At 39.6% G+C, this 17,685-nt stretch overlaps 1 protein-coding gene across 2 annotated transcripts in view; it reads right to left on the bottom strand.

Annotated features, from left to right (window-relative positions):
* LDAH (lipid droplet associated hydrolase) overlaps nucleotides 1-17,685 on the bottom strand; it is a 98,086-nt gene that overhangs the window by 46,487 nt on the left and 33,914 nt on the right. For both annotated transcript variants that reach the window (XM_030858312.3, XM_030858311.3), the window contains one exon: nucleotides 17,492-17,661. In XM_030858312.3, the coding sequence (XP_030714172.1) occupies nucleotides 17,492-17,661 (170 nt within the window). The remainder of the gene's footprint in view (nucleotides 1-17,491; nucleotides 17,662-17,685) is intronic.

The following is a 17,685-nucleotide window of genomic DNA, read 5'->3' as shown; positions in this document are numbered from 1 at the left end:
AGGACTGTACAAAAACGGAACAAGGAACAAGAAATTATCTTAGAAACTGTTTGTATGAAGGCTTGAAATAAAAAGTTTAATTAGATGAATTCCAAGATAAGGCTGGGGAAAATATCCATTTCTCATCGTATAGAACTTTAAAGGAGAAGAGAAAGATGAACAACGGAAAATGAAATAAATCAAGAGAATCTTTTCTGGAGGTTTAACACATGAATAATCAGGAAACAAGTAGAAAAAAATACGAGAAAAGTTTTCAGTACGTAAGGATGCCAGTTTCCAGATTAAAAAGGATAAACAGTCCAAGGAGTATCACCACAAAATATAATGGAGATAAAGTGAAGATTCCAAAACTGTCCAGAGAAAAAACAGGGCACATAAAGAACAAAAAACGCGAAATGGAATACTTCTCAGGGCAAAGCCTGAAGAACTGGAAGCTAGGCAGCAGTGGTAACGGTGGCCATGGGGAGTGGGCGTGGCAGGCTAGCCTACTGCAGAGCCATCTGCCTGCCAAGAACAATTAGAAAAGCTGGAAAAAGCATTTTTTTAAAGTCTCTTTGGAAGCATCAAAGGCAGAGGAGATTTGAAGGGCCAAAATTCTAGAGAAAAAGGAAACTTTGAGAGGTGTGCTGAAACAGTTCTTCTCAGTTATTTACCAATTTGCAAGCAATGGCTATAAGGCCAAGAAGCTGAACAGTTTCTGAAAATCTTCTGTGGCTCAAGGGTCAAAACTCGGGCGTTTGGTGCCCATTAAAGAGAAGGCACCTGGGCTCCCTGTGGGAACTACTAAAGGGTTATCCCTTAGAAGCAGTGATGAACCAGGCCTCACAAAGATAGTTTTGATTCAGTCCAATTCCTTATCACATTAAAGTGATGGATCCTCACTATAACTGCTAGTCAAAAGCAAAGGTAAACCCTCTCTGGAGGAAGACAGAAGCCTCACATTGTCTTAATAATTTTTCGTATATAATGTCAGGTATTCAATTTAAAAAGAACCTTACCAAGCAGTGATGGTTTATTTTCGTTGTCAACTTGACTGGGCCATGGGATTAGCAGATATTTGGTCAAAAGTTATTCTGGGTGCGTCTGAGAGGATGTTTTGGATGAGATTAACATTGAATCAGTAGACCTAGTAAAGAAGATTGTCCTCCCCAGTGTTAGTGCACCTCATCCAATCAGTTGAAGGTCTGAATAAAACAGAAAGGTTGAGTAAGAGAGAATTCCTTCTGCTGACTGCCTTTGAGCTGGAACACCGTTTTTTTTTCCCTGCCTTTGGACTCCAACGGAAATACTGACTCTTCCTGGGTCTCGAGTTGGCCTGCTTTTGGACTAGAACTTACACCATCGACTCTCCTGGGTCTCCAGTTTACTGACTACAGATCTTGCCTTTGTCAGCCTCCATAACTGTGTTACCAATTCCTTATAGTTAGTCACTTTCTATGTATACACACATCCTATTGGTTCTGTTTCTCTGGAGAACCCTGACTAATATACAAACATACTGAGGGACAAGGCAACATGACCAAAAAACAAAGAAGGAAAAAGCAGAAAAGAAATGTAACTACAAGAGGCTTAGACACTAGAATTATCAGTTATGATTTTCATTTATTTTTATTTCAAATATGTCACCTCTGAATTTTATTTTTTAAGAGTAAAATTGTACTTCAAAAAAATTGTTGACAGTACAAAGGAGAATAAAGTCAGACATGAACTTCAAAATAACAGTGATTAATACGATCAAGAAATTAAATGACAAGGGCTTCCCTGGTGGCGCAGTGGTTAAGAGTCTGCCTGCAATGCAGAGGACACAGGTTCGAGCCCTGCTCCAGGAGGATCCCACATGTCGTGGAGCAGCTTAGCCTGTGCGCCACAGCTACTAAGCCTGAGCTCTAGAGCCCGCAAGCCAGAACTACTGAGCCCGCGTGCCAGAACTACTGAAGCCTGTGCGCCTAGAGCCCGTGCTCCGCAACAAGAGAAGCCACTGCAGTGAGAAGCCCACGCACCACAGCAGAGTAGCCCCCGCTCACTGCAACTAGAGAAAGCCCATGCACAGCAACGAAGATGCAACACAGCCAAAAATAAATAAATTAATTAAAAAAAAGAAATTAAATGATGAGATGTAGAATTTTAGGAAATGGTTAACTATAATAATAATAAAATGGAAATTCTATAAGCAAAAAATAGAATGAATGAAATTGAGAATTCAACAGATGGGTTTAAAAGGAGTTTATACATAGCTGAAGTGAGGGTTAGTGAACTGGAAAATAGGACAGAATAACCAGATTGAAGCAGGGAGAGAAAAAAGAGTTATTGTGTGAAAGTTACACCTTAATTTTAAAAAAGAAAAGCTCAGGGCTTCCCTGGTGGCGCAGTGGTTGAGAGTCCACCTGCCGATGCAGGGGACACGGGTTCGTGCCCCGGTCCGGGAAGATCCCACATGCCGCGGAGTGGCTGGGCCCGTGAGCCATGGCCGCTGAGCCTGTGAGTCCAGAGCCTGTGCTCCGCAACGGGAGAGGCCACAACAGTGAGAGGCCCGCGTACCGCAAAAAAAAAAAGCTCAGCGATCTAATAGGGAGAATCAAATAAATATGCAATGCCTGTAATACAAGGCAGAATTTTGAGAAAAAGGGTTATAAGGGAAGGACAGTAAAAACTGGGAAGAATCAGGAAAGAGCTCACACAGAAGTTTGCACTGAGATGACTTGAAAAGGTGGACAGACGCCATCTGTTAGGTGGTGGTAGGAAAAACAGAAAGGAAGTGGACGACAAGAAATAATAATATTTAGGAGGAGTACTAGGTATGTACAGGGCAGGTGTAGGGACTACGACCGAAGGGTACAAGTTGAGGCCATCTCCCTCAGAGGACCTTGAGGAGAGCTCCCCTGGCACCCAGATAATCAGAATCGTCCCTAAGATTTTATGAAATCACTTCTGAATCACTTTCAATCAACATTTGTGTAATATTACTGAAGTCCTAGAACCTTTCTCCTCTGCAATAGGAACAAGAAACTCCTCAGCATTTTTCTGAAGGTAGTACGTTCAGAAAGAGGAAAAGCCTGAATCTCTAACACTCAGTTTGGCTTATACAGAAGTTCCCACAACTATACTGGTGAGGAGATAAAATTGTTGAAATGGAGTTTCTGGACTGTCTACAGACTTCATTCATGCATGTTTCCTCTGGTCTCTGTATGACTGATAATGGGAAGTGATTTATTGTCTGGTTTCCTAGGAACAGGTTGTCAGAAATGATGCTGGCTTCAGTCTTTATCCGTTTGTCAATATACCTCCCTGATACCTGATAATCTGGCTTCTTCCCAACCAAATACAATGGCTCTGAACTGGCTCGGAATGTAAGGTCTCAAAGCAACCACATTTCATTCTTGTGAAGCATCTTTCATTTAGTGCCTGCTAGGCTTTTTCCACTTCAGGGAATTTTTTGTGGCCTACATTGCATATTGTTCACAGATTTTCCATACTAGCAAGAAGGGAGGGTAGAACAGCCTCATGCACACAGGGTAACCGTGTTAGAGAGTCTTTTCCTTCCTTAAAGATCATATTCATAGTTCTCATCTCCACAAACTGATAGGCCTGAAAAGAATCTTCTGGCTGGAATCAACAATAGCCACAAAAAAACAATTTCACAGAATTCTGCTCATCTGTTTCTACTTTCTTCTATGTTATCCCTTTTCTGACAGCTATGCTCCGTCCACTGAGGCTCTGAGAATCTGCTCTTCTGTGAACATCCAGTTCATTGGCTGAACAAGGTCTAAATGTAGCAAGGCACAAGCTATAGTTTTCAGACCTGTATCCATCCAACTGCCAGGGTATTCACAAATACAACATCTCTGCCTTAGCATGGGCCACTCACTCACTCACACCCCAGACCCTCTTGAAGTCCTAGCCACTATGAAACTTGTAGTCCAATGAGATCTGAATAAGGTCTGCTTCACCCTAGCAGTAGGATGAATGATGATGCTAATCCCAACCTGTGGGTTTTTTTTGTTTGTTTTATTGTTGTTTTTTTTTTTTCGGTACGCGGGCCTCTCACTGTTGTGGCCTCTCCCGTTGCGGAGCACAGGCTCCGGACGCGCAGGCTCAGCAGCCATGGCTCACGGGCCCAGCCGCTCCGCGGCATGTGGGATCTTCCCAGACCGGGTCATGAACCTGTGTCCCCCGCATCAGCAGGCGGACTCTCAATCCCTGCGCCACCAGGGAAGCCCCAACCTGTGGTTTTGTTATCACATTCAAATAACAATCGTGAGGCAGGCCATCAAAATATATACCTAACGACAACCCAAATTATTTTGTGAAGTGGGGGAAGGCAGGGTTTATAAAGAATTGCAAGGAAGGGGAAAAGCCTCGCTAATTGAGTAGAGAAGGATGAGTTAAAAGGCTAGGATGGCTGCTACTGCCAAAGATGCTGCTACAGACCAAGGGCCACTGCTGGTCTCAGGGGTGGGTTTTCCTGCAGAGAAACCGTGAAGCTGACATTACATTACCCTTTTACTTTCCCCTTGTGATTGTTGTCTCTTGCTGTGTAACAAGTTACTGAAAACTTTATCTCTCCTGAACCAACTTTCTGTTATGAAGTCATAAAATCAAACTGCTTTTTAAAAAAGGAAAGAAAATACATAACCATTAAATCATTATAAAAATATATGCCATTAAAAGAAATTTAAAAAAAAAAAAAAAAAGAAATTTTAAGGACAAAAAATAAATAGAAAAAAATAACTCCAAAACTCACCACTCAAATATAACCACTGTATTCATTTTGGTCATTTTATTTTCAAGCTTTTAAATGTATGTTTTCTTTGACATATAGTTGTACTCTATATTCTCTTTATATTTTAACATCCTTAATATTCTACAATTAACTTTCACGTATTACAATGTCTTTTGAAAATATAATTTTAATAGTTGCAAATTCCATATTCAAACTTTCCTTTAGAGTTGGACATTAGGATGTTTACAATTATTTGATACAATAAATAATGTTTGTACACAAATGTGTTCTTTATTTTTGAGATTAGTTTCTTAATATAGATTCCAAAGAAAAGAATTAGTAGGTTCAGGGCTTCCCTGGTGGCGCAGTGGTTGAGAGTCCGCCTGCCGATGCAGGGGACACGGGTTCGTGCCCTGGTCCGGGAGGATCCCACCGTGGAGTGGCTGGGCCCATGAGCCATGGCTGCTGGGCCTGAGTGTCCGGAGCCTGTGCTCCGCAACGGGAGAGGCCACAACAGTGAGAGGCCCGCGTACCGCAAAAAAAAAAAAGAGAATCAGTAGGTTCAAAGGCTATGAACACTTTCTATAGGAACTTTTTTTTTTCTGGTAACACATGGTCATTGTAAAAGAGTAGAAACAATGTAGAGTCTCCACCTCCTACATATACCCTTACCTCTAACCCCCAGAGATAACCACTGTAAGCCACCTGGTATTCACCTGTTCAGACTTCCTAAAAATGCATAAAGAAGTATACACATACAACACTGAACTTTTTCAGTTAATAGGCAGACATTATTAACTACTACCAGACACTAGTTTATTAAGCACTGTGTCATACATTGTGCTAAGTACACATTTTTTGATAGACTTTATTATCTAGCTCTTCTTCAGTGAATTATCTGTTCATGTCCTTTGCATCTTTATCTGAGAAGCTGCTGTTCTTTTTACTGATGTCCACAAATTCTTTATAATAAGAAATTAACTTTTAGCCTAGTGGCTAAGAACATGGACTTTGGAGCCAAACAAATGTGGATTCAAATCCCAGCACAGTCCCTTATTAGCTGTCTAGTTGAACAAGTTACTTCTGTCCTTCTAAGTCTCAGTTTCCTCATGCATAAAATGGGAAAAGAATAACCCCCTTCAAGAGCTGTTGAAAGAATAAGGTCCTTAAATTATAATTATAGTAATATAATAAATAATAATTATAGTAAAATAGTTAATAATAATTTAACCTTTAATTATGCTAAATATCTATAAGGGAATTAAGTATCTTAAATACACCCTAATAAATAATAGTGCAAAAACATCCCACATTTTCCTTTTTTTCTTATTAAATAAAAACAAAATTGAAAGGGGTATTGCATTATCCTCTCTGGTCTAAGCATGAAAACTCAAGGAGCAAATTAATTACTTTTAAAATCATGAACTCTTACATCAAATTTCTTTGTAACAAATTATTCTCAGACCCATTGGTACTTCTTTAAACAATTTCACATTCTGTTTTAATAGGCTACTTGTTGTTTTATAAAAGCAATTCGTGGTAAGTATGTTATGTCTCTCTGGATACTACAGCAATCCTCAAAGGCACATTTACTTTTTTTTACTGCTTTTCCTACCTTCCTGAAATTTACAAATATATTAACTTTTATAATTGGAAAGAAAAGCCTCTAATTTAAAGAAAGATCTCACAAACCAATTGTAAAAAGACATTCTGGGGACTAAGAAAATCTGAATATGAACTGTATTAGACAATATTAAAGAATTACCATTAATTTTGCTAGGTGTGATAATGACATGGTAGTTATATAAGAAAAAGTCCTTTTTAAAAGATGCACAATGAAGTTTTTAAGGGTGAAATATTATGAGGGCTGTAATTTACTTGAAGACATAAACCTTAAACTGCTTAAACACCTCTCCCAGGCTATACCTAAGCTTCACCCTTACAAGCTGGGGCACCAGTGATCAGCCAGAAGTCCACTTCTGTCATCAGGAGAATATTCTTAAAATTTGTTACAATGCTACATACACAACTACTTCAGTGCCTAAACACAAAAATACTGACACTGGAGTTTGCTGGAATGCAGAGGGCCCTTAACGAAACTTAAGATTAAGAACTTGCCCATAAAAGAGCAGGGCTTAAATCAGCTTCCACTGACAGACCTCTGCTACCTTGTTGCTTAAATCTTGGATCTTAAGACTTCAAAGAAATGAGAATGAAATATATGGTCCCATCCCAGGCTTGAATTATGGAAATGAGAAAATACGTCTTGGTAGTGCTGTTTCCCTATATCAACATCTTTACTCAAGGGGGCTCACTGTGCTTGTGGTAAGGTCATAGGTGCAAAGAGCTAGAATACATGAAACACAGAAAAGAAGATCTTTCTTTTAGAGAACTTGATAAGTATTCCTCCTGCTTCCAAGGAATGATATGAGAAGACAGAGATGACATGTATGGAAAGACCGAGGACAGATTTAATTGTCCATAACATCTCAGAATATTCTACGTTCCAAGCTTTTGGAAAAAGTTCTAGTTCTCAAACTAGAGCATGCATCAGAATCACCTAGAGTACTTGCTAAAACACTGACTGGTGAGTCTCAGCCCTAGAGTTTGATTCTTAAGTCTGGGTGGGGTCCAATAATTTGTGTTTCTAACAGGATCCCAGGTGATGCTGATACTGGTTTGAGAACTACTGGCTCAGATATATGAATCAAATACCTTATGTCATCAAGTATACTCTACTCACAACTACTCCTGGGCGAGGAAGAGGTGGTGATAAAATACGTTTAGGCAGTTAATGTAAGGCTTTCTCTGGCTAGTAGCCACTTCACATCATTTGTCCTACCTGTCCCTTTAAACACATCTCACTAACTCCCAATATATACTGAACCTTTGAGAGCATGGGGGGAATTTTCCATATCTAACAGTCTATTACGGATACACATATATTAAAATGGCTCAATATTTAAATCTGAAAAGTGTTCAGAAATTCTCAGATGAAATGCATTAGATAAAGTACTAAGTATTAACATGCATGAAGAACGTTCTATTATAAACCACTGTTTTCATTTTCTTGCAGCTTTCCAAAAAATTAGCCCTTTGTGGTGAAATTTTCCATGCTTGGTTTCAGCCCAAAGGTGATTTTTTTTTTTTTGCAAAGTTTGAGAAAAATATATTAAATAGTTTTTGAGTTATGAAAAATGAAAAAGCCCACACAATTTTTCCACTTTCAAAGCAATTTCAGGATCTTTCTTTAATATGCAGATAACTAAAAAATGGCTGAAGTTGAAAAGTTGAAACTTTCCATGTGTCTAGTTTTCAATAAGGTAGTCTGTGGGTAATTCAGAAAGGATAATGTGTTTGTGTGTACACATAAACAGATAACATATATATAAATAAATGCATAAGTGATTAGAAAAATAGCATTTCATCATATTCAGTACAAACTTTCCTCAGAATAGGGGATTTGTTGTTTTCTGAAATGAAGAGTCTTTCACAAACCAGAGTAGTTGTCAACTGCCTGACCCCTGTGGTTTTCACACACTGGGGTTCACTAATGGGTTATGCAGACACAACTGTAGACTATTGTGCACTGTGTTTGCAGAATCTTCCAGTTCCCTTCACATTCTAATCTTCCTTCTGCCCCAGCTCAATTCTAGGATTCTGATTCACTGTCTTTGGAGTTTAATTTCTGCCCTTGGTCCATACCTCACTACCAGCTCCCTTGATCTTCCATGCTCCAGACACTCAAGACATGTTCTCGTTTCTCCCAATTCTCTCTGACCTCCCCCGAAAGCATTCACTCATAACTGCTAAAACCCTCCTTGTGTATCCAAAGACCTCAGTTCTTAAAGAAATAACAGTAGAAACCTTAAGTTTAGGTTAAATAGGTTTTGATGGTTTGTCGAAGTAACTTGCTCTAATTATTTATAATCGTAACCTTCGTAACTAACTCACCTGAAGGCTGATGTTGGAAAAGTTAGAGAACAGAATAGAGAGTCCTAGTTCTGCCATTTACTTAGCTAACTGACATATGGATAAGACACATAACTACTTGGAACTTCGGTTTCATCTGTAAAATGGGAAAAAATTAGGTTGTTAAATAACCTTGTTACATATGAACATGTTTTATAAATTTCAGATGCATGTATAACTGTTAGTAATGACACTAACCTCAACTTTTAACTGTTTCAGGTTTCTGGGCTCAAATGAAGAACCAAGTATAAGGCACCAAAACACCTTTGCAAGGATGTGAAGATTAAGAAAAATCCAATTTTCCTGGTTTTCAAGTGTGCAGGCTTAAAGGACAAAGAGAAGGAAATCTGCTCCGATAAACATTTCTATTTCTTTTTCATTTTCAGCATCTCTCTCTCTGCATGGGTTATTCCCCCCAGCGTATGCTAAATTCTCTCCCACTTACAGGGAAAAGATGTTCCCTTAACCAGCTTCTTCCTTAAGTTATCTTCTTGTCTTCTCCCCTTCACTGGCCAATTCCTGGATCACCTAACTTCCTGCAAGCTCCTTCTCCCATTATTTCACTAAAAATGTTCTCTTCCAGGCCATTAATGGGCTTCCGATCACCAATAACTGTTGGCAGACCTGGTTATGTGACTTGCTGTGTCCAGTGCAGTATGAGGAGTGACAAATGTCACTTCTTCCAGGCAGAGGTTTTAAAATGCTGCATGTAGTTCACTACTTCCTTTTTATTCTCTGCCACGAGACTGGAATATTCCAGATAGAAGCTATTCCATCAATCTGGATTCTGGAATAAGAGTGCATGGAGAGAACTACACAAGGGCAGCCTACCCTTAAAGGACTTATATCATGAGCGATAAACAAATCTTTGTCGTTAAAAGCCACAGACACTGTGTTACCATGGCACCGTCTACCGCATCTTGACTAATCCACTGGTTGCAACCCACTGAAGTGAATTCAGGACCCACCAATAGAGTGCAGCCAACAGCATGGAAAATTATTATACCTTTTGCCTTTTTCTCTGCTTCCTCTTCTTCATCCTCCTTTCCACCAAATAAAGTCACTCCCCTAATATACATCTATGACCTGTTTCTTTTCTCTCTTAACAATTTCCCTGGGCAAATCCCATATACTGTCTTCATTATTTCTCATTTGGACTAGCAAACTTGCCTATCACTTGGTTGTTCACTTTTTACTCTATACTCTCTCTCCATTTTATTTCCCTTTTTTTTTTTTTTTTTTTGCGGTACGCGGGCCTCTCACTGTTGTGGCCTCTCCTGTTGCGGAGCACAGGCTCCGGATGCGCAGGCTCAGCGGCCATGGCTCATGGGCCCAGCTGCTCCGCGGCACGTGGGACCTTCCCGGACCGGGGCACGAACCCGTGTCCCCGGCATCGGCAGGCGGACTCTCAACCACTGCGCCACCAGGGAAGCCCTTATTTTCCTTTTCAATGAGACATTAATTTACCCAATGAATGACTATTATTATCACAGATCCTTCAGTGGCCCCTTGCTGTCCAGAAAACAGAGTGCAAACTCTCTTGCCTTTCCACTCTATCAGCCTAGGTTCTGCTATCCCACTGCTCCCTTCACACACACTGTGCTGCATCGAAATCCGACCACCCACTGCTCTCTTCATGTGCCCAGTGGTAAAGCCCATTTCTCCTCTCTTCATACATTTCCTACTGCTTAGAAGGCATAGCAACCCCCACCCCCCAAAAAAACCCCATCAAATTCTGCTTATAAATACTTCTAAATACTGACTCATCCTTCCTCTGTTCAAATACCAGCTCTTTAATGATGCTTTTTTTGATCTTCCCAGTTAGAAGCCATCTCTCTTTTTAAAACACTCAGAGCCTCATGGTACTTCCTCATTTTGCCTTTGGCTTCTTATCAATTAATCTAGGGACAGGACTCTGACAACAGTTACCCTGACAAATGAATTATCTCCTATTCTTCCCTCACCTCCAGATTATCTTGATTGTTGAACACAACTTAGTGACGTCATATAAATGTTTCTCACAAGCATGTCTAACTTTGCAGAAACGCAGGTTCATCAGAATAGTGTAAGTACACCACAGGCTCAATGATCTCATTACTTCCAGAATATCTGAATCTATTTTTTTCCTAATTTAGATGAGATGTACTCCTGACTCAACACATACATGATCTAACATACTATTTTGACTCTTTTGGTAAAGTTTTTCAAGCTTCTCAGCTGTACTTATGGTGTGTTTTGAGTCTCTAAAATTCTGAGTATGTACAACACCACTGGGGATCCCAAAAGAAACAAAAGAAAATTTTTTTTTTATTGCTCTGAACAATAACAAAATCCATTTACTAAATTTTGTAATTTTACTCTCGTATCTTCATTTAAGACGTGTTCATTCTTACTTGAGACAAAATTCTAACACGGTTATCTGTTTTCTCTATCTGCAGCAAATTAGTAGCAACAAGGTGTAAGTAGGGAAGAGAAATGTCACCTAACACTAGGAGAGGAGATGGAAAAACTATAAAATAAACAGACATGAGAATTCTTTTTTTTTTTTTTTTTTTTTTTGCTGTACGCGGGCCTCTCACCGTTGCGGCCTCTCCCGCTGCGGAGCACAGGCTCCGGACTCGCAGGCTCAGCGGCCATGGCTCACGGGCCCAGCCGCTCCGCGGCATGTGGGATCCTCCCGGACCGGGGCACGAACCCGCGTCCCCCGCATCGGCAGGCGGACTCCCAACCACTGCGCCACCAGGGAAGCCCGAGAATTCTTTTTAACGAAGCACTATCACCTAAGAAATTTCAGGACATAGGCAAAATCCCTTTAATTGTATTTTACCGTAGTATAGTAACAGTATCAAAATGATGTCCTTGAATCATTAGGGAAAAATTCTTCCATAATCAACCTACATTGTCGAAGAAGGCAGATAAGTAAAAAATATATTTTAGACAAATTTTTACCCAACTGGATAAAATAGTCTGGGGCTTAAAGGAGTCAGTTTAAGTAATCTGGAAATTTCATTTAGGGAGAAGATATTTTTGCCAACCAGACAGACAAAGGAAGGTCTATGTTATTGTGCATCTTCCCGAAGGAAGTCCAAATAATATAAAAAATTAAGTTTTGAAGGATCTGATACCCCTGGAAGGGGAGGAAGTATTATCATTAAATGCCATATAAATTCTTAGAGGAAAATAATAGTTAAGTCACTTGAATTTCACTTCATGACTTAGTGCAGTGCTCAGTTAGGAACTGAGGGCTTTCACAACTACTGAAGCCCGTGCTCCGCAACGGAAGAAGCCACCGTGGTGAGAAGCCCGTGCACCACAACGAAGAGTGGCCCCCACTCGCCACAACTAGAGACGGCCCGCACGCAGCAACGAAGACCCAATGCAGCCTAAAGTAAATAAATTTATTTAAAAAAAAAAAAAGAATTGAGGGTTTCAACGCGCAACCTTGAACTTTATGCAATTTATTGGCAAAATCAGATGGCACATTTTAAACATATAGAGGATTGATGTTGAAGGAAAGAAGATTCTAGATAGTGGGGGTAAGATGATTACTTTTTTATTCCCATGTCACCCCATCTGCCCCCAACTGCTAGAACAGTATTCATGGAGTCTCCTACTCCCTGAGCTGCAATGTAATGAGTCATGTGGAGCTAGCTGTGAACACTCCAGGAACACGCCATACTATCTAGAGTCTCTGCCATCATCCAAAGGTTGAGAAGACCATCAGATATCTTTGTAGACTGTCTTTATATCCACAGCTAACATAACCATACCCCACCCCTAGATTAAGACAGAGCCTTGGCTGGATCCTGGCAAGGCACTTTTCTCTCAGTTTCTACCTATAAAATTAAAGATGGGACTAGACTGTCTCTAAAAATCCTATGAATCTGAAATTGTGTTTATTATTTTAAGTCATGACAGTACTATTTAACAATCTTCCGATTATCTATTTTCTTAAGTTTCTTTTTTAAGTTCTTTATTCTGGACACTACTGTCAAAATATATGAAGACTTTCTATAATTCTATATACCAAATTTGCTTAAAGAAACAAACAAAATTTTTAATACCAGATTTTTAAGAGTCAATTATTTTCTTCAGAATATGAAAAAATAGGTCAGACATTATGTCTAAAATACGCAGTAAGTCTCTTAAAATAATTTTAAGACCAAAGTTTCCTATAATTAGTTACAAAAATATTATAAAGAATTAAACCAAAATAAAACCAAATAAACCAGCTACTAAACTACACATATGTCCTTAAAATCTTATAGGAATCAAATATTCCAGTAAAAATAACAGAGAGATGGAAACACAAGTTTCTTATTATCACACTTCATATGTTGTAAAACATAACAGCTAACTTATTTTTGGCAAAATGATTAGGGATTGCAACACTCTGGCTAATACAAACTTATTTGATTGTCAAATGCATCTTAAATGGAGTATGTCATGCTAACTTCAGGCATGCAGGCACTGTGCCATCTTAGAGTAGCCCAGAGACACTGAAATTTCAACACTTCAGCAGGGGGTCACACCACCAATATTAACTGGGCCAGGTGTTTAAGCCGGGCGGCGGGGGGCGGGCGGCGTGGACTTCAATAATGTAGTTAACTGAAACCAGATAAAGCTTTTGAATAATAAAAAAATCATACAGATGTTCACCCTCCTCCCCGGGTAACCTTTGTGGACAATTTATCATATGCGTTATTTTCTAGAGTACACCCTTTTTAAGAAAACACACTTTCTCATGTCTCTCTGAAAACTCTATAATCACAGTATGACTTATGTCTTCACAATTAGACTAGGTTAAGCTCATGTTTCATCTGCCTTTTTCCTTTTCACCACTATTCCTGCCTTAATTAGAAAGTTATAGAGCTGAGGAAGCTATAAGAAGCTACATTAACCTTAAGATGCATTGTACTTCTTTCCCAACAGACGCTGTGAACGCGAGCCAAAAAAGAGAGATGGGTTCAAAACAAATGTGTTGGACAACTGTTTTCAAGTATGCATAAGAGAAATTACACATTACATGCACAATGGATGTGGAGCAAAGAAACGAAAACCAAAAGGAAAGACCTCTGATTAGGTTGACAAACTGAAGGACTCAAATGGTTGCTTTCTTCCCTGTGTTTAGAGTAGTGTATTTGTCAGGGTTCTCAAGAGAAACAGACTATATATACGGATATAGATAAAAGGACACTTACTATAGGAATTGGCTCACACAATTATAGAGGCCAACAAGTCCCACACAACATGCCATCTGCAAGATGGGAACCAGGAAAGCCAGTTGTATAATTCAGTCCGAGTTCGAAGGCCTGAGAACCAGGGGAACAGATGATGCCGAAGGCTTGAGAACCTGGAACTCCACTGGCAGAGGGCATGAAAAGATGGCTGACTCAGCTCAAGAAGAGAGAAAGAATTTGCCCTTCCTGGGACTTTTTGTTCTATTTGGACCGTCAACAGATTGGATGATGCCCGCCCACAATGGTGAGGGCAGATCTTTTTTACTCAGTCCAATTCAAACGCTAATTTCCTCCAGAAAAGTACTCACAGACACACTTAGAAATGTTTTACCAGCTATCTGAGTATCCCTTAGCCCAATCAACTTGACATGTAAAATTAACCATCACAAATAATAATGTTATTATTATTTCAAACATGCAAGTACTCTTTTTAAAACACCTGGAACAACTAATAGCCAAAAATTATATGTCATATCAGTTTGCAACATTTTATTTGACAGGACCAAGTTACTTCCTACACCAGGAAATAAATTCAGTATTTTAACTTATATATTGATATATACCTATATATCTACATGCTTGATGGTACATCACACAAGTGAAGTCCTAACTGTAGTAGTGGTGGGGTAGGCAGCCTCTGACATGGCCCTCAGTGATCCTCACCTTCTAATATTCATGCTCTAGTCTAATCCCCTCCCCTTTAGTTTGGGCTGGAGCCAGTGATTTGTTTCTAACAAAGAGAATACTGTAAAAGTAATGAGATATCATTTCTGTAATTGGGTTACAGTCTGTGACTTCCATCTTGCCAGCAGACTCTTTCTCTGGCTCTCCTCCCAGACTTGCTCTCATGGGGTGAGTTAGAAAGGCCCACATTCTAAGGAACTGAGGGTGGCCTCCACCCAACTGCCAGTGATGAACCAAGGCCCTCCTCCGTCCAACAACCCTTGAGGGAGTGAATTGAGGCAGATCCTCCTCAATTCAGATCTTCACGTGAGACCACAGCCCTGAAAGACACTTTGATTACGGTCTTGTGAGATACCCTGAACCACAGAACCTAGCTAAGTTGTGACCAGTCCCAGGTCCACAGAAACTGTGAGAGAATAAATGTGTATTGTTTTATGCTGTTAAGTTTTTTCTTTTCTTTTTTTTTTTCTTTTTTTAACATCTTTATTGGGGTATAATTGCTTTACAATGGTGTGTTAGTTTCTGCTTTATAACAAAGTGAATCAGTCATACATAAACATATGTTCCCATATGTCTTCCCTCTTGCGTCTGCTGTTAAGTTTTGAGGTAACTTGTTACACAGCTGTAGATTACTAACACAGTAGTTAACCTAATTACTGAGTCATTTCCATTATAATAATAATAGCTAATACTTATATGGAACTTTTAAGTTCTAGGCACCATTCTTAATTCTTTATATAATTCCTCACAAAAATCCTCTGAAGAACATATTACTATCCCCCTTTTACAGATGAGGAAACAAAGGTACAGAGACTCAATAACTTGCCCAAGGTCACCAAGACAAAGTATGACAGCAAGTATCTGAACGTAGGTGTCTTGTTTCTAGAGTGAGGACTTGTGGCAACTGTGCAAAGAGAACCGCTAAGGGCTAAGACTGGACACTATGAAAACAGTAACCTCATAACGTGGTACCAGAGGAGCTTTAGAGGCACAACAGATTAGAAGCCATGCAAAATGCTAAAAACAAAAAAAAAATGCTAAAAGGAAAGCCCGTTTTCTTATTAAGATGCCTTATCTAGGGGGAAAAAACCAGAGAAGAAGCAATAATATAGTGAATGGAATGCAATCTAGAATTTATTGAATTCACACTTAGAAATGAAAAATATACTTTCTGATACCCAATGTAAGAAATTAACAGCCTCCATTTGGTATTAAAAAGCACACCCAAGGACGCTATAGTTGTACTTTTCCCAAAGGCAATCAATTATAAGTAAGAAGTAAGTGTGTCAAGCTGGAGGGGAAAGAAGCAAATTCCTTGTGAGCTCCAAGACTCCACTGAAGATATTTTACCACATGGAGTGAGAAAAGTCAATATCCCAGGATAGGGAGATTCCAGGAAGTAATCACTTCCTATCTTGTATTCAGATTACCAGGTTAAATAGCACTCCTTCATGATCTCACACACCCTCTATTTACATAAGAAGTAGGTATCACATCTATGGGTTAGTCTGTGTCCTCCCTTAGACTTCAGGCTCTCTTACCTCAAAGACTATTTTATTCACTGGGATGTCTTCAAAACACAGCACAAGGCCTGATACATGGCAAGTGCTTAATATAAGTTTGTTGAATGAAGAAATAATTTATGCTGTGAATCACATTCATTTAATGGGTCATTTCAATGGTATATGTCAGTGAAAGTATGAGGTTTTGTTTTGTTTTGAAGTGTTGTATAGTTCACTAGCTTTCCTGGCACTTTAAATAGGTCTTTTTTTTTTTTGCGGTACGCGGGCCTCTCACTGCTGTGGCCTCTCCCATTGCAGAGCACAGGCTCCAGACGCGCAGGCTCAGCGGCCATGGCTCACGGGCCCAGCCGCTCCGTGGTATGTGGAATCTTCCCGGACCGGAGCACGAACCCGTGTCTCCTGCATCGGCAGGCGGACTCTCAACCACTGCACCACCAGGGAAGCCCCTTAAATAGGTCTTTATATCTCCAGTGTCTCACTTAATATCTGGCACATAGTGGCACCCAGTAAGTATTTGTGAATGAATGAATGAATGAATAAATGAGTGTCTCAAAAAGGCTGCCAAGCTATAGAACAGATAAGGATTCAGACTTATGACTAAATAAAGATTTAATGTTCCTTAAGAATAACTGTTTGCCTATCAACAATGGTGATAATAATAATTTTTCTTCCTTTTGAGAGGAGGCATGAATATTTGCATAATACTCTCCCTAGACAAGATTATTGCCTCAGCCCTAGTTGGTGAATGCTTTTAAATATTCCTTTACAGGGACTTCTCTGCTGGCCCAGTGGTTGAGAATCTATCTTGCAATGCAGGGGACGCTGGTTTGATCCCTAATCAGGGAGCTAAGAGCCCACATGCTGCGGAGCAAATAAGCCCACATGCCACAACTAGAGAGAAGCCTGCACACCGCAACGAAGAGCCTGCGTGCTGCAACTAAGACCCAATACAGCCAAAATATAAATAAATAAATATAAAAAAAGAAATATTCCTTTACCAAAGACAGCAAGTTGTATGTAATTTAAGAACTCCAGATAACCCTAGATTAAAAAGCATTTGTTCAAATAAAATACTGTAAATTAACTATACTTCAATTTAAAAAGAAGAGGCATTTATTCAGAAAATTCCCACCTCCTTCAGCGTTATTTTTTGAAACATTATGGGAAATGTATGAACATACACTCACACAGGCCCACAGTAATATAGAGATAAGGATAAAGGCAGCTAACAAGTATCCCTCTCTGTGTTTTATTTATCAATTCAATACGAGACAAAAAAGCAAAGGAAATCTGAGAGGATTTGTGCGAGTGCACAATCGAGCACTGACAGTCCCCTCCTGAGGCGTACTTACTGGGAGCTCAGGGGCATGCTTCAGAACCTGAAGGGAGAAATAGCAGCCTATGGAATGGCCAATGACCACAAGTTTCATTTCCTTTGGCACATGAGTTCTCAGGAAAGCTAGCTTGTGTTCTACTTGACCACGGAGTCCATAGATGTCCTTAATTTCTTGAGCATTTGGATCTAAAATAAAAAATGTAAGTTATG

Source organism: Globicephala melas, chromosome 12 (genome assembly GCF_963455315.2).
Source record: "Globicephala melas chromosome 12, mGloMel1.2, whole genome shotgun sequence".
NCBI classification, from domain to species: Eukaryota; Metazoa; Chordata; class Mammalia; order Artiodactyla; family Delphinidae; genus Globicephala; species Globicephala melas.
This window is presented reverse-complemented; position numbering and strand designations above follow the sequence as displayed.